We start from the raw sequence: 23,741 nt of genomic DNA, 5'->3' as shown, positions 1-23,741 counted from the left end.
TTGTGATATTATTCTACTAATTATGTTTCTTTGCATGCTAACTTGAGAATCAGAGGGGCTGTTAAATTAATTGTCCATTTTGTAGGCCTCTATCTTGGACATCTAGCCAAGGTCTAGTTCAGCTCTTCCCCATCTCAATAAACTCTTCACTCCCGTAGTGTTTGTCACCTGAACACCGCTCAAGGGAAGCATTCTGAGATTACCTTCTGACACAGTATATATATATATATATATATATATATACAAATTATTATGACTATTAGTCATTTTTATAGAAGCTAGTATCTTATGAATCTTGTTTTTCTCTCCACTGTCATTTTTATAGAAGCTAGTATCTTATGAATCTTGTATTTCAGAAAATTACACCTTCCATATTTAATTAAAAGTTATAGTTTGACCAACACGTTATCTTAGGAAGGTGAGTTAAATTTATTAAAATAAGATGAAAGTGAGGTATTGAATTATTATTTATTGTAAGAAATTGATAGTGGCTGAATTATTTATTGTAGTAAAATGTGAGTAAGGATGAGACAACCCACGCTCAAAGGAGGACCACAAGCTCAGGGCTCGGCTGGTCATAGTTCAGTAAAGATTTTAAGTGGGTTTAAAGGAAAAAAAGTTTAATATAATCGAAAGAGAGGACCATAACATGCCAAAAATTGAAAATGTATTTTTAATTAAGCACAACCGATTAAGGAAATTAGGAAAACTTGTTTTAATTGAATACGGAGGGAGTAGCATATTGTAGACAAGTTTACATTTGATTTGTAAGTTGTATTGCATTAGCATCCACAACAGTTAAAGCAATATCAACATTTCATTTGTAAGTTGTATTGCTCCACTAGGTAGATTCTACCGGAGTTAGTTCTGATAGAGATGTTAACTACTCGAGTAGTCGAGTCCATACACAGACTTTGAAACGCTAAAATCAAATGCACTCTGTATCAATGTGTAGATACACAAAACCCTGAAACTACTAGTAAGTAGTAACCACGATAACCAAACAATAAACTAAATCCCCATCAGAAAACAAATTTTGGATAGTGTGTTACGTATACAAACTGAACTACGGAGTGTTAGGGCATTAGATAAATTTTCAAATAGAACCCTAACAAAATCTACCATAAACCAGGTCTAAGTGTCTTAACAGATTACATCAATAAAAATATGAATGTTTAAAAACCATAAAACCCAGATTTTCTTCAAGCTAAATACAACTAACATATCTGAAACCACTTATTGCAATGAGGGAACACTCAAGGTAAATATAGTTTGTTTCATAATTATTAACAACAATACAATGTCAAGGTTCAATCATATGTGTAAGTGTTGTAATACTAAACATGCGCATAGGGTATGTTTTTCAACCACGAATACAACACATGATTTGGTGAACCTTGAACATAGCGGCATGGCAAAGCCAGGGGTTTTGAAACAATTGATCCCATAAAACCCCTTGACAATGAAAATTTTGATAATTAAATTGAAGAGAAGATACTATTTTTATTGTTTCTTTGGATATTCTCTAGCCCCAAATATGGTGGATCCGATTCTCACAACTGAGCTGCCCATCTCAATCTGCAACAAATGAACTTGTCAAGTAAATTTTACTTACTTGGATTACCTCATATGATATCCCAAGATTCCCAAGGATCGAGATGCTAATATAAGTTAAACCAAAACTAACATCATATCACAAGTTCAAATAAAGAGTATTTCATTTAGTCATAAGTTGCTTACCGCTTGCTCAAAGTCAGAAGACATGCCCATAGATAACTCGCATTGTTCTTCTTTAATCCCAAGACTCTTGCAAACCTCATTTCTGCAGTTTGCTAATGTCTACAAGGAAAAATAATTATTCAGACCACAAAAAGTCTTGAGCAGTAAGGCAAACTTACGTGCTGAGCAGAATACCTTGAAGTTTTCAGGAGTTGATGTATAATCCAACATCCCGATTGTCATTAAGCCACAAAACTCAAGGTTGGGACAATTTAGGCACACGTGTTTTGCAAGATCTACACATTCTGAAGGTTCAACCCCAAACTTTGCTGCAAGCACATTGGACAAGGAAATCAGCGTGGAAACTCAATTTGTTGCATGTGAATAGATAACCAATTTGGAAAGAAAGGAGCACCGAACCATCCTACACTGTTTCCTAGTACATTAAATTTGATATGTACGAATGACTCAGCTTACATATGAATGTTGTGGAAACCAAGTTTTATTAAAAGCTGCCGAAGTACTAAGGTCTTGTACAACCTTCAATGGTTTCAGGTAAATTCCAGAATTATTGCATATTACCAAAGGGAGGGTTGAACCGGTGGGGGATTAAAAATGATATAATACTTTGTAACAAACAAACCATCCAGTACACACAATTGTCTTCATTGACCAATAACTGGCCAGCAGCGAGCACATCCCTTTGCATGTGACGTAACTTTTGTAGATATTGGTTGGAAGGATATTATGCATATTTACAGCCCAGCAATGTGAAAGCCCAGTGCTACCAAAAACCATGAATTTCATTTAGTATGTCCTAACATCAGTAACTCAGTAAGGCACCATATTGAACAAGCATTGGCCTTTTCTACCCAAATTTCGGCATGAGTTATGAAAGAATTAATTGTTAATTTGTTATGTTTGAGAGATGCATATGAATTACTCTAAAATCTTACAAGAAAGGCATGATACTCACATATTTCTCCACTGGTATTCACTTGGACCAAAACTTTTAATGGTTTTCTTCCAAGATTACCCACTGCACGATCCAGATGATTGGCTATCTGCAAATAGAAAGAAGACCTTTAAGTTGTAACTCTTGGCAGAACTGACGAACCAATGAATGTCATAACATACTTTTGTTCGTATATATTGTTCGTATATCATTAATATACTAGCTGATGATGCTTCAGTAATAGAGAAACATATGATCAGAACATACAAATGCTGGATTAAAAACTACTCCTATACGCTGCCAACAAAATTTACAAAGTACCTGAAACAAAACTAGCACTATGTTTGGATAAGCAAAAATGTGGAGGAAAGGGAGGGGAACAAGCTCCCTTGTTTGGATAAAAAGTTGGGGAAAGGAGAGGGAGGGAAGGGTACGTTTTTCTTCCTTATTTAACAAGTATCATCTCTCCAAAATTGGAGAGATTTGGAGGGAACATGGAGCTCACCTTCCCCCTCACTTTCCTTTCCCTTCCCTTCCATTCCCTTCTATTTCGTTATCAAAACACACCGTAGAGGATAATGGCACCATGCAAATCAGTTAATGATTTTTTGCATATTATGAGCAAAAGGTGAGCACTAAATTATAAGACTGAGATATAAATTTTTATAAGTTAAAAAAAAAAAAACACCAAATATATCAAGTGAGTATGAATTCCTGACTATTCATAACTTGATCACAAATTCTTAATTACACCGGTATACAATAAATATTGTAAAGCGGGTGTAAAGTTACCCCAAAATGCTTAAGCGTTACCTCGATATAAGTACAAGTTATTTATGTCTTAGTGACAAAAAAAAATTTCAATAAAAATTATCCTTTCAAAGTTATTCATAATGTATAAAGGTAACCCTGTAAAAAGCTTATCCATCAAAGTTACTTCGTAATATAAAAAGTTACTCAAAATATATTAAAAGTTATCAAAAACTAGCTAACCGATGTACAATAATTTGTTATTGTACATCAGGTGTGTGCAAGACATTGCAACTTGATTCATCATTCATCACAAAATTTAACTTGCCAATTATGTGTTTACCTTCTGATCATCCACACTCTCCACCATGGCAAGATTTGGGACACCAGCTGCAAAACGAAAAAAAGAAGAATACTTTAGTAGATAGAATAAATAAAGATTTGAGTACCGACATGCATGAACTAGATCGATGAGTTTGTAAGAAGCAAATCAACTCAAATGATACAGTCTACACGACTGCAATCTACACACAATTGTTGTCCTCTCCCTTATATTCCAAAGTGAACACATCTTTGCATCAGTGTGTGCTTGCAGAACACAGCTCAGGAAGAGAAAGAGTGCCTTACTTAGAAGAGGTTTAACTTTGTTGCTCTGCAAGTTCCCAATGAAATGCCACTCAATATCTTCCGGAAGCTACACAATACACAAAACAGAGCATGAGATTCTTCTGATAAAGAAGATATATTGCTCATTTGGGTTCACAACTTTTTATTAAAACACGAAAGGCCTTTATTTCATAAAAATATTATCTGGGTTTCGGATTTCTTGTACTCTTAAAACTCATTTGCCAGAATCCTAAGCCTTAGGTAGACGGTGAAAAATAAAGGCAATGATAATGATAACTTTGCATTAAATATCGCATGTCAATGTCCGCGATAATGCTTCTTCATCTTATAGTTGAGTTTTTATTTACCACTCTATAGCACCCTCTTATAAGGTAATGAGTGGTAATAAAAATTTACCAAGGACATTGGCGGACTTTCCTTACAAACTCATCATCATTACCACCATTTAGTACCACCTACCAAACAAGCCGCTAAGGTACTATTGAAGCTAGTTATCATAAACTTTAGTAAGCAATTTTAAGTATTTCTTTGTTTAGTGTCGCTATGAATGAATATTGATGTTTTGATTAATAAAAGCTACTATTAATTCCAGATAGGGAAAAAAACAATAAAGTTATGACAGAAAAGTTATGGTTGCCAAATAAATTTGCATCCCTGTGTACAATTTAACACAAACTATACATTCACTACCTTATACTTTGTACTAAAGATAAAACATCTTAGCGATTTCTCTTGATTTATCTTCAAAGGTAATATCTTTTCTGCTTTTTATATAATACCATCCTAGTTTGTTTTAAAGCTTATGCCTATCTCCTATATAAGTTGTTGCTGACTACTGTAGTCCACTCTCTGTATAAGTATCTGTACACTTATTGATGGAAATATCTACACTTCTAGAGTATTAGATCCTTCTCATCCAGAATACCTATTATGCATTTATTCTCCTTTCAGGCTGCTCTCATGGGTCCAATGACATTCAAAAATCCTAAGTATCCAAACCAAATTGAGTGTTCTAAACCATTCATCCTCATTTCTCTAAATAACTTGATTAAACTTACATCCACAAACAATATTCACCAAAAACAAGGAGTGTCAATTCGGACAAACAGTTCGAGTCGGGTTCATCAGTTCAGCTTGAAACGAGTTTATTTTGTTAACGGGTTGGATCAGATCGGGTTTGAAACTAAAAGGTCAGGTCAGTTCCGGCTGATTAAGCACGGGTTCATACCGGATCAGATTATAATTGGGTCGTGGGTCGGGTCAAGTTGGGTCAGGTTGGAACGTGTCGGGTTGTAAACAGCTTTATCCGGATTGTAACACGTTTTGATCATATCAGGTTGGACTTACATAGGGTCGGGTTCATCGGATAACGATCTGAAATGGGTCGGGTTAATTAGGTTTAGCCAGGTTACATTGGGTTCAGGTTCATATTGGTTCGAGTTCTTATTAATTTGGTTCTTATTGGTTTGGGTTCATACAATGTGGATAAATCAGTAGTGGGATGAAATGGGTAGTGGGTAGACCCGTCAAAATTCGACCCGACCCGAAATACTATATCTTGGAAAACATATTGTGATCGTAACCCGATTTTACCCGAACCCGAACAACCTGAAAAGTAACGAGTCAAAACCTGATTGAACCCATTTTTTGCCTGATCGATTGAAAATTATTGTATTTGTAGTTATAAATAAGATTATATTGAACTTTAAATAAAATAAACATATTGTTGTTACTGCTGTTATGTGTAATTTGATTTTGATTTGAATCATACTCCATTTTATGGTTGAATTTGACTAAATATATTCTTTTGTATGAAAATTTGTTAATTTGTGCGCTTCTTTGTATATTTATTACCCAAATTTATGAAAATTGCGTTTTAAAATTTCTCAACCCGTTGGATCGACATGAACCCGAAAGTTTTGGATCTTGAACAAGCACTTGTAAACCCGAATCCATAAGTGACCGATCCAAATTAACCCGAACCCAAAAGTAAATTTTTATAACCCGAACCGACCGACCCGTTTGACAGGTCTAGTACGTAGCGGGTTGTACTTTGGTCGTGTCAATTCAAGTTATTAAAATCACAACATCGGTTTATTACTAAAATCACAATATTTAATACGTTTATAAATAATAATTATGAGGCCTTAATTAGGGGGACAATGGTGATAACTAACTTTTAAAAATGTTATATAAGATCAGTAACGGGAATAAACGGGTTATGGTCGTAATGGTACGTATTAAACGGGTTACGGATTGGGTCGAAATAGTTCGGGTTATAAACGGTTCGGATTAAATCGGATTGAAACAACTTGGGCAATTAAGAGGTTTAGCATCCATTCGGTTCGGGCTGAAAAGGATAGGGTTGCTGCATAACGGTTTGTTATCGGGTTTCGGATCTTAATCGGGTTAATATTTTTGGGACGGTTCGAGTTCGAGTTGAATATAATCGGATTGGATCGGGTTTTGAGTTCCTGCACGCAGGTTATTAACGGTTATGGGTTCTAAATGATCGGACCAACCAAGCGGGTTCAACGGTTTGGGTTGAGATTATGAGAATTGACAGCTCTACTAAAAACCAGGAAAAACTCAAGAAAACAACTTTGTGTCAAAACCAATCTTATACTCCCTTTGTATTTCTTAAGGAGTTACATATACCATTTTCGACTTTTTTTTAAGAAGTTACATTTTCTTTTTTGTAACTTCTACCTTAAAATATTACACTTAAGTTCCCACTCCCTTAATGTTTACTCCCTCCGTCCCGGAATACTTGCAAGTTTTTACTGAACACGCTTGCCAATGCACAACTTTGACGACCAATATCTTTAACTAAATATTATAAAAACTTATAAAATATTAATATTTTGGAAATATATATTAAGATGAAGCCAACAATATATTATATACTAACATTTGTTTTCATATACTTGAAATAAAATAGGATCAAAGTGAATTATGTGAATAATGCAAAAAGTCAAACCGTTTCGAGTATTCCGACACGGAGGGAGTATTATTTATCTCTCTCATATGGTCTCTGCACATACTCACATCATCGTTTCTCACATTAAATTATTCACCCACTATGAAATATTTACAATAAAGAATTAATATATTCACCACTTGCATCATTATTATAAGAAAATCAACTCACCTTTCTTAATCTTTGTGTCGGCCAAGATGTAATTCCTAAAAAAACTGGGAGAGAATTAATTTAACTTTGTCAAAACAAACTCATTTTGGAGCACTCGTTCAGACCCTCTCTCCCTTCCTCGTGCTAAACCCATCTAACAATCTAAGATTATTCACGAGGCATGGAAAACATTGTCCGAATTCCCAAACATATGTTTATCTATCATGAGGCACGATAAACAGCGATGCATATACAAGAGAAAACAGTGCAAACCATATTGCGCCAATTAGCAAAGCCCTTACACCTAGGGGTTACCAATGACAAGTGCTTCAAAATTGCAATGACCAACTACCAAACCGTCATAGATTAAAATTATGATATTATCTTACCAGACCAAATTCCGCCACTATGAATATCTTCATAACCAAATAATTAGTTCACTTCTCACTCAAATATCTAGGACATTTATTATCAATTCCTTCTACCACCACTTAATAGACACGGTTGCAAACATTTCATGGACAATTATACTTCCTTGGTGTCAAAGTTATACCTAACAACATTTGGCTCTTGCTAAACCCATGTGAACACATTTATGGTGGTCTTTTCAAAGATCTAATGACCACTGCAAAACCAGTTCCCAGCCGGATTGCTATCGATCCAGAATTGTCCAATCAAACAGAAACCCCTCTCCCAAACCCCACATCCTATTTTGTTGCAGTCTCCAATGTATATATCTCCCCCAGCATTATGTTGCTTTCACAGAAAACTGTGATTCTCTTTAGACTCGCTCAAACATCCCCTCCATACTTTAGTGGACTATTTGTCATTGTATGATGTTTGTATCGCTAGTCACCGGTCACCAACTCACCACTTCTCTCATATGCCTACACTGATGCAGATTGGGCTGGCAGTAAGGATGGTTATGTCTCCGTGATAGGTTGAGAAGCTCCAAGTTTATTTCAGCTGCAAGCCCTTGTCGAGAAGCTCCAAGAATCAATGAAATTCAGCCCGGTCCTCAACTGAAGCAGCGTAATAGTGCAGCCACAACATGCTAGGTATTATTGGTATATGAATCATCTCAGTGAGGTTGGTCACTTGGCACTTGCCCACAACTCCAATGTCCATCTATTGTGAAAATATTGATATTGGAGTTTCCCACAACATTTGTCGCAACCAACCCTAAATTTCATTCCAAAAATGAAGCATCTTGATTCTTGATCTTGACAATATTGTTCATGGAAATGTAGAGTGATAAGCTTTGTATGAATTCAAATAATGACAACTAGCAGATGCACTTACGAGTCACGAAGCCCCTAAATCCTACTCGGTTTCAGACCTTGATGTGATAATGTCCCCATGACTAGACTTCCTCTACCACCATTAATCTTGAGAGGACATCATAGAGATAAACCCGTCAATGGTTATCTTGAAATTAACATTTTTCTGCTGTTTAGATAGTATCAGCTCCTAGTTCATTATATAGCTTATGTTCATCACTTCATCTACTAGGTTGTTGTTAACTACTGTAATCTATCCTATGTATCCGGATATTCATAATGAAATTGATACAAATATTCTCCTAAACATCATGTACTCAGTTGTTGATCATCACAGAAAAATTAACAGAAATTCAAAAAATTTATCTCAAAACAATTTACAACTACTCATAAATTTCTAATTATAACCTCAAATATCACATTTCAGTTTTTTCCAAATTCCAAACACAAAACGGTATTATAAACATCGATAACACCAATTGAAGCATGATTTTGTCATGCATTCCTAAATTAAATTAAATCAATTTTGGGAATAACTTAACCGCAAAAACAACTACAGATAACATAAACGCTCAAAAACAGAAGATTCTTCAACTGAGTAAAAAACGCTAAAGAGAGGATTAACCTGAGGAGCTTTTTCAATTATCTCCTGAACGTAATTCTCGCCGAAGCAACGGTGGCCGGCATCGTAGACCTCGCGGAGGACAGAGACAGGCTTGGTTTTACTGACGGCGACCAGTTTCACATGGTCGGGGCGGCGACCGGACCGCTCGGCAGCTTGGCTGACCCGTTGGAGAACAGACCGAAGCGCCACCGCTGGAACGGTTTCCATGGCTGAGGTTGCGGCCATGTTTTTCTCTCTCCTCTTGCTGGGTTCTTATTCCAGACTGTTCTGGTCGTTATTTAGGCACACAAATGGGATTGGGCCATTGGGGGTATCACTGATTGAACACTTCAACAGTGAACATGAACACTGATCACGCTCGTAGAGTCGTTAAGTCGTCTGATGAGCATAGAACCTTTTGGTGAGGAAAATTATATAGTCCGTACATCGACAACTGTAAATATTATATTGTACTCCCTCCCTCCGTTTGTCACTTATGGATAGTTGGACGGTAATTAATAAAAATGAGAAGTGTACAAGAGGTAATGATTGAGAATGTTTTTTTATGGAAAGGTGTTAAGATCTGACCCATGAAACATGATGTATGAGAATCTCACATTGATAAAAGAAAATAGAGTTAAACACTTAATAAGGCTAAGGGGCTACTCCCATTATTGCCATATGATTTTAAGGAGAAACCTCCTTTGGACTTGTTAAGTGGACTCTCTCTCTTGGTGACGGGTGCAGCCAGGCCCGTATTTAACATGGTATCAGAGTCAGACCCACATCTGGGTCCTTACTGTACTGTATTCTGGGCGAGTACGAATACAAGTGGACGTGGGGATTGAAAAGTGCTCAGCCACTGTCGGCTATGTCCCTGGTCATGCCCTCTGTCGTTATATTGAGACCATTGTTAATCATGGAAAAAAGAATCTCCACCCCTCTCTCTCTACCCACTTTCTCACTCATCTTTTTTCATTTATCCCATTAGCAAAAAAAAAATCTTCATCCCTCTCTTATCCATGAGCAAAAAAAAAAACTCTCCACCCCTCTTTCTCTACCCATACTTCTCTCTCCAATTAACAACAACAACAACAATAATAATAATAATAATAATAATAATAATAATAATAATAATAATAATAATAATAATAATAATAATAATAATAATAATAATAATAATAATAACAACGTGGAGAATACTTCTCTCTCTCGGGTTACATCTTAACGTGGAGAGTGCTGAGGTTTTCTGGCCTATAGAGGACCCTCGAAGCAGGCTCGTGGGAGTATTTCACGCTAATATTGCTCGTCCTTTGCATGGTGTTAAGTTGCTTGGTGGTCCCGCTAGTTCCATCTAGTTTTTAGTGGTGAGCTTGTGATGCAGAGGGTGACCAAGACCATTGAGCTTATGGATAAAATTGCTCAGCTTGATGATCCTCAGTGTGAGTTGTTGTTACTTAGGGCATGTACCGAAGTTTCTAAACTCTACTTTGCTTTGCTGATGAATCATATTTATATAGGGTATTCTAGGCTCATTTAGGTTGCATTTCTAGGCATTCGTCTCATTTTAGTTGCATTTAGAGTCATAATTGCATAAGTCGTCGTTATTGTACTCTATTACGCTTCGTTTGTGTTTTTTTGATATTTCAGGTGATTTTACAATCATTTGGGTGCTTTCGGAGTGTTTGGAGGTGGATCGAATGATCACCGGATGGTTTGAGTCGGAGACGAAGTGTTTGATCGGAGAATTGAGCTTTCCGGGGATGATTAACTCGATGTATCGCTTGTGCATAGCCTCGCAAGATCCCTCGTTGGCTCGCAAGATCCCTCGTTGGCTCGCAAGATCCCTCGTTGGCTCGCAAGACCTCTCGTTGGCTCGCTACATCTATCATTGGCTCGCTACATCTATCGTCGTGCCTCATCGCTTCATGGTTGCTTGCTTCACTAGGCCAGCGAGGGATGGCTCGCTAGCTCCCTCGCTGCCTCGCTGCTCGTCGCCTTGGCCTGCTATGCATCTCACTAGGCCAGCGAGGGATGGCTCGCTAGCTCCCTCGCTGCCTCGTTGCTCGTCGCCTTGTCTTGCTGCACTTCACTAGGCCAGCGAGGGATGGCTCGCTAGCTCCCTCGCTGCCTATAGCTTCGTCGCTTAGCTTGCTACATACACGCGCATGGCAGCGAGGGATGGCTCGCTAGCTCCCTCGCTGCTCTACTTTCTTGCTAGTCGCTCATCATGATGCCAGCGAGGGATGGTGCGCGAGATCCCTCGCTGCCCATGCCTCGCCATTTATCTTCCCGTGTGCGCGGCTCGTGCTCGGGTTTGGCTGCCACGTCATCGCTCCATCGACCAATCATCGACGACTTTTATTTTTTATTTTCATATTTATTTATTTATTTTATTTTAGAAAATAGGAGCATATAAATACTCAAGGGAACTAATTTATTTCCCTCATGTTATTATTTCCTTAGAATTCTTTTAAACGCTCAGTTTTATTTTTCTCTCTACACATTATTGAGCCCTAGTTCATTCCATTCTATTAATCAATATAGAGGTATTTTCATAATTCTTCTTGCTTCTCTTGCTTTGAATTATCGTTTCTTATTATTGTTCATTATGAAATTCATTGTTAATTCATATTTCTTGCTTTGAATTATCGTTTCTTATTATTGTTCATTATGAAATTCATTGTTAATTCATATTTCATGCTTGTTAATTCAATTATGAGCGAGTAGTTTTATTCCAGGGCTAAGTAAGGGAAGCCATGTTTATACCATGATTGATATGCATTAAAGTTCGTTAATTTATAGATTATGATTGAGTAATTCCAATTGATTTGTTCTTAATCGTTGATTCATGTTATCGACCAATTTCATGGATTAATTATCTAGCTAATAGGAATTAGAATCGAAAGATCGTGTTTTTAGAGGCTTTGTACAATTGGCAATTCTGATTATGTTAGCGACCATACTGCATATGTTGAATTGAAAGTGTTAAGACCCGACCATAGGATTAGCATGTATTTTAATTACTCGGCCTAGTTTATTCGTTGTCGAATTGAATTGTGTTATTGGATTGGTATAAGCATGGTGAACCGAACAGACGCCCTAGACCTTTAATTCATTGATTAATTACGCATTTTTATTATTGTTTTAGTTTTACTAGTTAATACTCAAAATCAACTTTCGTTATTGAAATAGTTCGTATAATTGGGCAAAAACTAATAGAACTTGTCTCCCTGTGGGATCGACCCGTATTTGCTAAGTATCTGCTAACAACAGACACCGTGCACTTGCGGTATCACTTTTTAATTCATCAAGTTTTTGGCGCCGTTGCCGGGGAGACGGCTAGATTCTATTAGTTTTAGTTTGATTATTTGAACTGTTTCCATTGTCTCATTGGAACTCTCAGTTCCAATTGAGGCAAATCTCACTGCGTTTTCTTTCGTTGTTGTATATGCCCAGGTCTGCCAGAACGGGTACCTTGGTTCCTCCCGATCCCGATCTCGGAAATACCCTTCGTCAACTAAAAAAGCAACAGAAAAAGAAGAAGCAGTCAGGGTCCCAAGACTCACATACTCCACCGAGTCACATGATGTCTAAATCCCTGAAATCATATGGGGTTCCTTCCTCGAATAGTGTTCCGACTGGGCTCTCAATGCCAACTATTGATGCAGTCAACTTTGAGATCAATCCCGCTCTAATCTCCATGGTCTCACAAAGTCAATATGGTGGCCATCCATCTAGGGAACCCACCAACCATTTGCAGAGGTTCAACCAACTGTGTGGTACTATCAAGCATCAAGGGGTCACTCAAGACCAATTGAAAGTCATGTTGTTTGGTTTTAGCCTTCGTGATAAGGCTCAGACATGGTTGAATGATGTCAAGGAGACAGAGTGGAGTGCTATTTCACAGGCCTTTCTAGAAGAATTCTTTCCACCCACCAAGACTGCTGAAATAAGGCATAAGGTGACAACATTCACTCAAGAACCTGGTGAATCACTTCGAGAAGCCTGGGATAGATTCAAGGCTTTGCAGCGGTCGTGTCCGCATCACAACATTGAAAAATGGTTCTTGGTTCAGATTTTCTACCATGGTTTGCAAGATGAAACAAAGAACACGGTTGATTCTGCTGCTGGGGGTGTTTTTCTTGACAAAGAAGTGGATGCAGGTTATGATTTTCTTGCCAATTTAGCTGCCAACCATTACAGCACCACCAGATCCACATCTAAGAAGGGAAAATTGGATGTCGATGCTTATGCTCTATTGTCCTCACAAGTGGCAGCCTTGAACCTGAAGATCGATTCTTTGAAGGCTCCTCAGTCTAGTACTCCCCCAATGAGTATCAATGCTATGTCTAGTGTAGCTCCAGTGACAACTTCTTACTGCGAAGTATGTGGCATCCAAGGTCACTTTGGTCATGAGTGCTCTTATAGTTTACAGGATACTACGCAATTGGAGCAAGTGAATGCTTTTCAACAAAGACAACCCAATGACCCATATTCCAATTCATTTAATCCGGGTTGGGGGAATCATCCAAATTTCTCATATCGGGGTAACAATGTTCAGAATCCTCAACCCCAGCAACAATGGTCGCAACCACAGTTCCATCCACCTCAACCACATGTTGCTAGGCCTCCATTTCAACAAGGAGCCTCACATAATGCTCCCCCGGGGTTTAATAGGCCCCCGCATTGAGGATATCAACAACCCCCTCAGAGCAGTGCTACTCCAGAGCCTAACATGGGTGATCTGTATAAGCTCATTGCAAATATGCAGAAGACCGCAGAGATAGCTCAAAAGAACCATGATGAGAGCATCAAAGAGTTGAAGAATCAGAATAGAATGTTGGAGAATCAGGTTGCTCAACTTGCTGACACTCTATCTCAAAGGCAACCGGGTACACTACCAAGGCAACCTACTCCGCCCCAGAACAGAGAAAGTGCCAATGCTATCACTCTTAGAAGTGGCACTAAATATAATGGACCCCCGATGCCCACTGATGATGCAACTCTTGCTAAGGGGAACACAGATGGACTAGGGAAAGCAATTGATGCAGAGCCTCAAGTCCTGGAAGTTGATAATGCTGATGATGTTGGTGCAAATAAGGGGAAAGAGAAGATTTCTGATTCTCTCCCTATTGTGCCTAAGTTACCTTTCCCTCACCGGATGCAGAAAACTAAGGTCGATCAACAACTTGGTAAGTTCTTGGCAATGGTCAAGAATCTTGAGGTAACGGTCCCTTTTACTGATTTAATATCTCAAATTCCTGTTTATGCAAAATTTTTGAAAGAGATGATCACTAAGAAAAGGGATTATGGTGGTGTGGAGAGAGTCGCCCTAACCGAAGAGTGTAGTGCCATATTGCAAAATAAGTCTCCACCCAAACTTAAGGATCCGGGTAGTTTTTCCATCCCCTGTCATGTAGGTGCATTGTTCATTGATAAAGCATTATGTGATTTAGGTGCAAGTGTGTCTGTCATGCCCCTTTCTGTCTGTAATAGGTTGAATATGGGAAAACTAAAATGCACACAAATTACGTTGCAAATGGCAGATCGTTCTATAAAGTATCCCTTGGGTATTTTGGAGGATATTCCTGTCCGGGTGGGAAAATTCTACATTCCTGTTGACTTTGTAGTACTAGATATGGAGGAGGATAGTCAAATCCCCATAATTTTGGGTAGGCCATTTTTATGTACTGCAGGTGCTGTTATTGATGTCAAGTCTGGGTCTCTTACTTTGAGTGTTGGTGATGATACTGTTACTTTTAATCTAACCAATGCTGTGAAGTCTCCTATGCTTGAGAATACTTGTTGCAGGATTGATATTACAGAAGAGATTTCTGTAGACAACATTCCTAGAATGTTGTATGATGACCTATTGCTGGCGACTCTCACCTTGGAAGCCCAGAAAGGAGAAGGAGATTGTGAGATTGATTCCTTGATCTCGGATTTAGATGGGATTGAAGTTGAGAAGGTCGATGGTTTTGAGGTATTGGAAACTGTTTGCTCTATTTCCGAGCCACAGGTAACGAAGGTAGAACTAAAACCATTACCATCTCACCTTAAATATGGATTTCTTGATGATAATGAGGATTTTCCTGTGATCGTTAATGCTGCACTCGACGATAGCCAGCTTTCTAAGCTTCTGACCGTGCTACGTATGCACAAAAAGGCAATCGGGTATAGCATTGACGATCTCAAGGGCATTAGTCCTGACTTTTGTATGCATAGAATTAACTTGGAAGCAGATCACCGCCCTCGCATACAGCCACAACGTCGTTTGAATCTTAATATGCAAGATGTGGTGAGAAAAGAGGTAGTGAAACTACTTGATGCGGGCATCATCTATCCCATTTCAGATTCTAAATGGGTGAGCCCGGTGCAAGTCGTTCCTAAGAAGGGGGGGACAACGGTCGTTAAGAATGATAAGGACGAGCTTATCCCCACTCGTGTTGTCACAGGTTGGCGTATGTGTATAGATTATAGAATGTTGAATACAGCCACCTTGAAGGATCACTTTCCCCTCCCCTTTATTGACCAGATGCTAGAAAGATTAGCAAAACACAACTTTTTCTGTTATTTGGATGGATATTCAGGTTTCTTTCAGATTCCCATTCACCCGGACGACCAGGAGAAGACGACGTTCACCTGTCCATATGCAACTTTTGCATACCGCAGAATGCCATTTGGTTTGTGCAACGCCCCTGCTACATTTCAAAGGTGTATGATGGCCATTTTTTCTGACTTCATCGAGGATATCATGGAGGTATTTATGGATGATTTTAGTGTTTATGGTTCTGACTTTGATGTATGTTTGCATAATCTTTCTAAAGTGCTTAAACGTTGTTCTGAAGTGAATTTGGTATTGAACTGGGAAAAGTGCCACTTTATGGTCAATGAAGGAGTGGTACTTGGTCATCTTATTTCTGAGCGTGGCATCCAAGTTGACCGAGCAAAAATTGAGGTGATCGAGAAACTCCCCCCTCCCGTGAATGTCAAGGGAGTGAGGAGTTTTCTCGGTCATGCGGGTTTCTATCGCCGTTTCATAAAATATTTTTCTAAAATTGCGAAACCCCTCACTCAATTATTGCTCAAGGATGCCACATTTGAGTTCACTGATGCTTGTTTGGAGTCTTTTGACAGGATCAAGAAAGCATTGACAACTGCTCCGATCATTCAGCCTCCGGATTGGGATTTGCCGTTCGAAATTATGTGTGATGCGAGTGATTATGCTGTTGGAGAAGTGCTTGGCCAAAGAAAGAACAAGGTGTTGCATGCCATCTATTATGCAAGCAAAACCTTGGACGGAGCTCAGATGAATTATGCTACTACTGAGAAAGAGCTCCTTGCAGTTGTTTATGCACTTGACAAATTCTGGACGTATCTTGTTGGTTCGAAAGTCATTATACACACTGATCATGCCGCTTTGAAGTATTTGTTGGCCAAGAAAGAGGCCAAACCGAGACTTATTCGATGGATTCTTCTTCTCCAGGAGTTTTATTTGGAGATTCGGGATAAGAAGGGTGCTGAGAATGTTGTTGCAGATCATCTCTCTCGGTTGAAATTTCAATCTAGCACAGACGGGCCTATCAATGATTCTTTTCCTGACGATCATCTATTCTCTGTGTCTACTCAATCCCCATGGTATGCGGACTTTGCGAACTATTGTGTTGGTGGCTCCCATCCTCTGGAGTTGACATATCAACAACGTAAGAGATTCTACCATGATGCTAAGCGGTATTTTTGGGATGATCCACATTTATATCGGAAGTGTGCCGATGGTATGTTTCGTAGGTGTGTAGCGGATTGGGATACCCACGGGGTTCTTAAGCATTGCCACAATTTACCTTCTAGTGGCCATCTTGGTGCTATTCCGACCGCCCATCGAACTCTTCAAAGTGGTTTCTATTGGCCTTCTATATTCAAGGATGCTCGTTTCTTTTGCAATGCATGTGATGAATGTCAACGAACGGGCAACGTTTCGAAAAGGCAAAAGCTACCACATACCGGAATTCTTGAGGTTGAGCCATTTGATGTATGGGGCATTGATTTTATGGGACCGTTCCCTTCTTCATGGGGGAATCGGTACATCTTGGTTGCCGTTGATTATGTTACAAAGTGGGTGGAAGCTATTGCATCGCCAACCAACGACTCTAACGTCGTAAAGAAGCTTTTCAAGAAAATCATCTTTCCGCGCTTTGGAGTCCCAAGGGTCGTGATTAGTGATGGGGGTTCCCATTTTCATCAAAGGACTTTTAAGGCTCTTCTGAAGAAGCACGGAGTTACTCAAAAGGTTGGCATGGCTTATCATCCTCAAACGAGTGGCCAAGTTGAAGTTTCTAATCGACAGATCAAGAGAATTCTCGAAAAAGTGGTCAACAAGTCTCGAAAAGATTGGTCGTTGAAGTTGGATGACACATTGTGGGCATTGCGCACGGCCTACAAGACTCCGTTGGGGACAACTCCGTATAGGTTGGTGTATGGCAAAGCTTGTCATTTACCAGTTGAAATGGAATATCTCTCTACTTGGGCCGTCAAGGAGATCAATATGGATTTAGAAGCGGCCGGTGAAGCGAGACTTCTTCAATTGAATGAGCTAGATGAACTACGGTTTGAAGCTTATGAGAATCATAGGCTCTATAAGGAGCAAACGAAGAAGTTTCATGATAAGATGATTCAAAAACGGGAGTTCAACATCGATGATAAGGTCTTGCTTTATAATTCACGACTACGGCTTTTTCCAGGAAAGCTTAAGTCTAGATGGTCCGGACCTTTTACCATCACCGAAGTCAAGGAACATGGAGCTATTGAGGTTGCTAGTGAAAATGGCACCAAGTTTAAAGTGAACGGTCAACGTTTGAAGCTATACACCGAAGGAGCGTTTATTGGAAAATTGGAGACGATCTATCTCTCCGATCCACCCACCGATGCTTGACTATTGAGGTTTGGAGTCAATCTAATGACTTAAAACGAGCGCTTATCGGGAGGCAACCCGATTTCTAACTCTTTTTCTTTTCAATTTTTTCATTTAATTCTATTTTTAATCTAATTTATTTTATTTATTTGGTTATTTTATTGAAAAAAAGGTATATAAACAACAAAAGAACAAAAATATTTTATTTTTGAGTTCACTTGAATTCATTTATTTATTTATTTATTTATTTTCGTATTTTTATTTTTATTTTATTTTTAGATTAGTTTTTCATTCATCGTAATTTTTAATTTATTTTTGCGTGTTTTAATTTTTACTAACGATTCTAATTTTTTATTTTAGTGGTGCTTGTTTCCTTTTAAAAGATGTGTAGGTGCAAGATCGAGTTAATTTCGAAAATTTTGATGCATCGACAAGCCGCAAGCTCGCGAAACCCAGCGCCTACCCAGCGTGCGCGCTGGCCTATAACCACTCCGATTGAGAGCCACTGCCTTGCCCGCTGACAATCCAGCGTGAGCGCTGGACTTGTCCCATTGCGCGCATCTCTCGCCAACGAGCGAGCACTCGTCACCAGCGAGCGATGTCTTGCGTCATGCCCCTTGCCAATGACCGCGCTGCTCTTCGTCGTGCACCAGCCAGCCCACCTATGCTCGCGCTCAGCGAGCGCTGGCTCGATGCAGCGAGAGAGCTTGCGCAACAAGTCTCGCAGCGCCCAGCGAGGGATCCCTCGTCATCAGCGATCGATCTCGCGCAGCTCCAGCGAGCGATGGGTCGAGCACAGCGATCGGTCTCGCGCAATGCCCATGCCAGCCAGCGATTCTCGCGCAACAACTCTCGCGCACCATCGATCGAGCTCCTCGCGCCCTGCCAGCTCGCAGCACCTGCTCTACATCGTGCGATCCTCGCGCGCAGCAAATCCCCCAGCGAGCGCTGGCTCGATGCCAGCGAGAGAGCTCGCCCACCCCTCGCCCAATGCACGCCCTCATGCCTAGCAAACCCCAGCGAGGGATGCGTCGACAGCAACGAGGGATGCCTCGCCTCACCCTTTCCCTTCAGCCCACAACAGCCCACCCTAGCCCTTTCACTCTCCTTCCACACGCAAACACCCCGCTCCCCCCTCACTCTCACTCACCAATACTCTCCACCACCATCACCCAACATCCCATCACTCACCATCACCTACCAACTACCACCACCACAACACCGCCCGCGACCACCCCCGTTGCCGGCGCCGCCCCAAACCAGCCACCCACCCTCAAAATCCTTCACCTTTTCCCCACCTTAACACCATAAACCCTAGACTTCATCAGTTTGGGGGGTTTTGTTTCTCATGGTTGGAGTTCAAATTGGCTGAATTGTGAACTTCATAAGGGTCAAAGGAGGAGATCTACATCAATTTCATGCTCTATTCATCACCAAATTGGTAGTAAGATTCGAATTGCTCCCTCTATTTTACTCTTTGACATTATTCAAGAATTTCTATGCTTATGGTTAAATTGAATTACATGAATTACTTGATTGTCAATTGAAATTGATTGAGGGACAAATTGCTTCATTGTGGATTCTGGATTTCATTGATTTTATTATTGCTTGGAGTACCGGAGTTTTGATTTACTTGGATTATTGGCATTGTTGATTGCGGTGACACTTATCACAGATTTCATACACCATGACACCACCAAGACGCTCAAATCCTAAGCGTAATGCCACTAAACCAACTGCACCCAAACCTGCCACATTCAAAAAGCCACCCACCCCAAAACCCCCACCACCAAAAGTCACCACACCCATAATACCACCACCACCACCACATCTAAATCCTGAGCTTCGCCAACAATCTTTGCTAGCCGCCTTGCACAAAAGACCGGTCCGTTCTACACTTTTCTACTCCATAGATGCGGCTACCAAATTGGGACTTCATTCTAGTGTTGACGAACTTCTTTCTGGTTCGTCTTGGGAGAAATTTCTTGGTATTACTGAGCTTAATTTTGCAGATTGGACTTATGAATTCCTAGATTCCTTTGAGTTTAAAGGAGAGCCCTCAAAGATGTATTTTAAACTTGGTGGTGTAGCTCGTGAATTGACTGTCGATGAGGTAAATGATATATTTGGATGGGAGAAAGGATGCATAATTGATTCACACGGGTTCAACACCTTCTTGGATGACAAGATAGGTGAGGATGGTACACCTTGTGATCTCTCCCACTTTTGGTTTCGAATAACTGGAAAAAAGGATTGGAATCCCGGCCATAGCAAGTGTGGCTCGATCATCAATCCTTCCCTCAGATTACTCCATCGGGTGATTAAGAGTGTCTTCTACCCTAAAAAGGAGATGAATCAAGTCACCACATCTGACCTCAGACACTTATTGGCTTTCACTATTGAAAGGACCCCGGACCTTCCTACGATTGATTATGGTTCTTTCTTGGTCTCAGCTTTTCATACTGCTCGTAACAGAGATGTTGGAGATATCCATTGTGGCGGTTTTATCACTTGTATTGCCAAGAATTTTGGGTTGTCAACTGAGGGCAAGAAGCCGGTTTCATCGAAAAACTATTTGCTTGATATTAAGGCATTGGGTCGTTTTGGTTGGCTCAAAGAGACAGGAGATCGTTATATTTGGAACGTGAAACGAGGGGGACACCGCCTGGCCGACTCCCCTTATGCCTATCTCCCGTGTTCTCGAGCGGATCTCACTACCTTGGGATGTTTGACATTCTCACCTGACTTTCGACGATCGGGGAGCCGGACGACAGACTCCGCGCGTCCACCCCCCGGACCCTCAGTGAGTCCTCCTGCATCTCCCATTGCTGCTACCCTCGAGGGTCCGGCATCACCTACTCCTATTACTGGCTCTGTACCACTTGAGCACCAGCTGGGAGCCTTTGTTTCGCTTTGCGAAACTTTTCATACTGCTGTCTTTGAGCGTCTCTCTGCTCTTGACGACCAGGTTGCCTCTTTGCGACAAGATGTTTCCACCATTCTTGGACGGCTTCCAGCTCCTGCCCCGACTCTTGCTGAGTGAGTCGTTCCTTTTCTCTTTCCCTTGCATTACTATGTATTGTCGCAGTGGGGTCACTGCATCATTCTAGCTTGGGGGAGGGATATCCTATCCTTTACTGATTTCTTAGTGTACTTTTTATCGCTTTCATAGGAGTTGTACGCTTTGTACCATCCATTATGGGTGGGAGTTTACGTGCAACGAAAAAAATGTACTGCTTTCCTAGTATTATTGATTAGTTTAGTTGTTTTTCTTTACTTGCATTCATACTTCTTTATACCCTGCATAGTGTATTTGACTTTCAAACCATGTTCGGACTTTATTTGACTCTCTGGAGCTTCTCTTGAACTTAGTTATGATTCTGAAATTCAGTCGGTTGTGCTATACATTGATAACTCCTTGGCATTGTGTGAACCAATTGAATGGTATGCGGTAAGATGTTGGTCTCGTGTCAAGAATAGCTAGCCAATTACCTTGTAGGTCACCTTACTATGTGTTTGCGTGATTGATGTGACTTGTTATCGTATGATTTTGGCTTGAGATTCATTAGTAGTTTAGTTGCAACTCACGCATGCCGCGTATGACAGAGGCCATTCTATTAGGAAGCCTTCAGACGAATTTAGAAACATCAGTTCCTGCCTTTCATACCCATGTTGTAGCCTTGTCCGTTTATTCTTTTAACTCCACAAAATTGAGCCCTATTAGCCCCGTTGGTTACTTGTCCCGAGTCTAGCTTGGGGGAGCTTCGGTGTTCGTAATGGTTTCGTTGATGTTGATTGATTGGCACACTAAGCCAATAGTTCGTGGTTCGAGGCTATGTTTGGATTTGTGGTTCGGAAATGGTGTATATTATTGTTGGCACCCAAGCTTGTAACAGTTAGCATTAGATTTATCTATGTACTTTCGATTTCATTCTTTAGTTTCATTTTCAAAAAAAAAAATAGGAAAAAAAAGAGGGGGAAAAAAAAGAAGAAAAAAAAAGGAAAAAGAAGAAAAAAATAGAAAAATCAAAGAAAAATCAAAAATACGTTTTTCGTTTTTGTATATAGTTTGAAGGCAAGGAAAGGGGATTGAACAAGACCATTGACATTATATTATGTTTTTCCCCTTGGTCATATATAACTGGGTTGATTGTTCGGGTTTCATGGTTAGATGGAGTTGGATTTTCGGCATTATCGCGCCGACGCATATAGTTCACATTTGCTCCCCAAGTTGGACCTTACTCTCACTTTTTCCCAAATTATATCCTACCCTTCCTTTTCACCTAGCCCCATTACAAGCTTATTATAAAGACCTCTTGATCGGCATGTTTGTTTTGTGAATGAGCGAAAATTGTTTCTTGCTATTGTCATCTTACCCCGCGTTGCATCATATATTCATATTCTACAAGGTATGCGGCGACGACTAGCTTGATTGAGAACGGTTTGTGGCTAAGCTTGGTTGTTTCAATTGTGGATCATGATGCTTTGTGGTTCTATTTGTATCCGAGCAAAATTTCTGTCTTAATAACTTTGTTTGATTGTTTGCCCGAGAGTTGAGTAGGTTTGTTCAAGTTCAATGAAAGTCATGTGCGTCTCATTTCTCTGTTTTCGGTCTAGTGTTGCTTGGGGACAAACAACAGTTTAGCTTGGGGGAATTTGATGAATCATATTTATATAGGGTATTCTAGGCTCATTTAGGTTGTATTTCTAGGCATTCGTCTCATTTTAGTTGCATTTAGAGTCATAATTGCATAAGTCGTCGTTATTGTACTCTATTACGCTCCGTTTGTGTTTTCTTTGATATTTCAGGTGATTTTACAATCATTTGGGTGCTTTCGGAGTGTTTGGAGGTGGATCGAATGATCACCGGATGGTTTGAGTCGGAGACGAAGTGTTTGATCGGAGAATTGAGCTTTCCGGGGATGATTAACTCGATGTATCGCTTGTGCATAGCCTCGCAAGATCCCTCGTTGGCTCGCAAGATCCCTCGTTGGCTCGCAAGACCTCTCGTTGGCTCGCTACATCTATCGTTGGCTCGCTACATCTATCGTCGTGCCTCATCGCTTCATGGTTGCTTGCTTCACTAGGCCAGCGAGGGATGGCTCGCTAGCTCCCTCGCTGCCTCGCTGCTCGTTGCCTTGGCCTGCTATGCATCTCACTAGGCCAGCGAGGGATGGCTCGCTAGCTCCCTCGCTGCCTCGTTGCTCGTCGCCTTGTCTTGTTGCACTTCACTAGGCCAGCGAGGGATGGCTCGCTAGCTCCCTCGCTGCCTATAGCTTCGTCGCTTAGCTTGCAATTGCTACACACACGCGCATGGCAGCGAGGGATGGCTCGCTAGCTCCCTCGCTGCTCTACTTTCTTGCTAGTCGCTCATCATGATGCCAGCGAGGGATGGTGCGCGAGATCCCTCGCTGCCCATGCCTCGCCATTTATCTTCCCGTGTGCGCGGCTCGTGCTCGGGTTTGGCTGCCACGTCATCACTCCATCGACCAATCATCGACGACTTTTATTTTTTATTTTCATATTTATTTATTTATTTTATTTTAGAAAATAGGAGCATATAAATACTCAAGGGAACTAATTTATTTCCCTCATGTTATTATTTCCTTAGAATTCTTTTAAACGCTCAGTTTTATTTTTCTCTCTACACATTATTGAGCCCTAGTTCATTCCATTCTATTAATCAATATAGAGGTATTTTCATAATTCTTCTTGCTTCTCTTGCTTTGAATGATCGTTTCTTATTATTGTTCATTATGAAATTC

General features: G+C 40.2%; 1 protein-coding gene and 1 non-coding gene across 2 annotated transcripts; both read right to left on the bottom strand.

Annotated features, from left to right (window-relative positions):
• Positions 1–1,256: 1,256 nt before the first annotated feature.
• LOC110792778 (uncharacterized) lies at positions 1,257–9,463 on the bottom strand. The gene is made up of 7 exons (XM_021997597.2): positions 9,087–9,463; positions 4,052–4,118; positions 3,768–3,814; positions 2,696–2,783; positions 1,915–2,048; positions 1,741–1,839; positions 1,257–1,578 (listed from the first exon to the last, which is right to left on the bottom strand). Exons 1-7 carry the CDS (start codon positions 9,309–9,311, stop codon positions 1,504–1,506), a joined length of 735 nt encoding a protein of 244 aa, XP_021853289.1. The 5' UTR covers positions 9,312–9,463; the 3' UTR covers positions 1,257–1,503.
• Positions 9,464–13,015: 3,552 nt separating this feature from the next.
• Positions 13,016–13,121, bottom strand: LOC130468337 (small nucleolar RNA R71). Its single transcript, XR_008928728.1, has one exon. It is a non-coding gene; the product is annotated as a small nucleolar RNA R71 (small nucleolar RNA).
• Positions 13,122–23,741: the final 10,620 nt, after the last annotated feature.

Source organism: Spinacia oleracea, chromosome 2 (genome assembly GCF_020520425.1).
Source record: "Spinacia oleracea cultivar Varoflay chromosome 2, BTI_SOV_V1, whole genome shotgun sequence".
Lineage (NCBI taxonomy): Eukaryota > Viridiplantae > Streptophyta > Magnoliopsida > Caryophyllales > Amaranthaceae > Spinacia > Spinacia oleracea.
Note: the sequence above shows the minus strand (reverse complement) of the source record. Positions and strands in the feature narration are given on the sequence as shown.

Coding starts and splice junctions, on each gene's coding strand:
- LOC110792778 (XM_021997597.2), bottom strand. CDS start 9,311: ATGGCCGCAACCTCAGCCATGGAAACCGTTCCAGCGGTGGCGCTTCGG. Junction 3,815..4,051: donor CAAAGTTAAACCTCTTCTAA/GTAAGGCACTCT, acceptor TTCGTTTTGCAG/CTGGTGTCCCAAATCTTGCC. Junction 1,840..1,914: donor CAACTCCTGAAAACTTCAAG/GTATTCTGCTCA, acceptor TTTTCCTTGTAG/ACATTAGCAAACTGCAGAAA.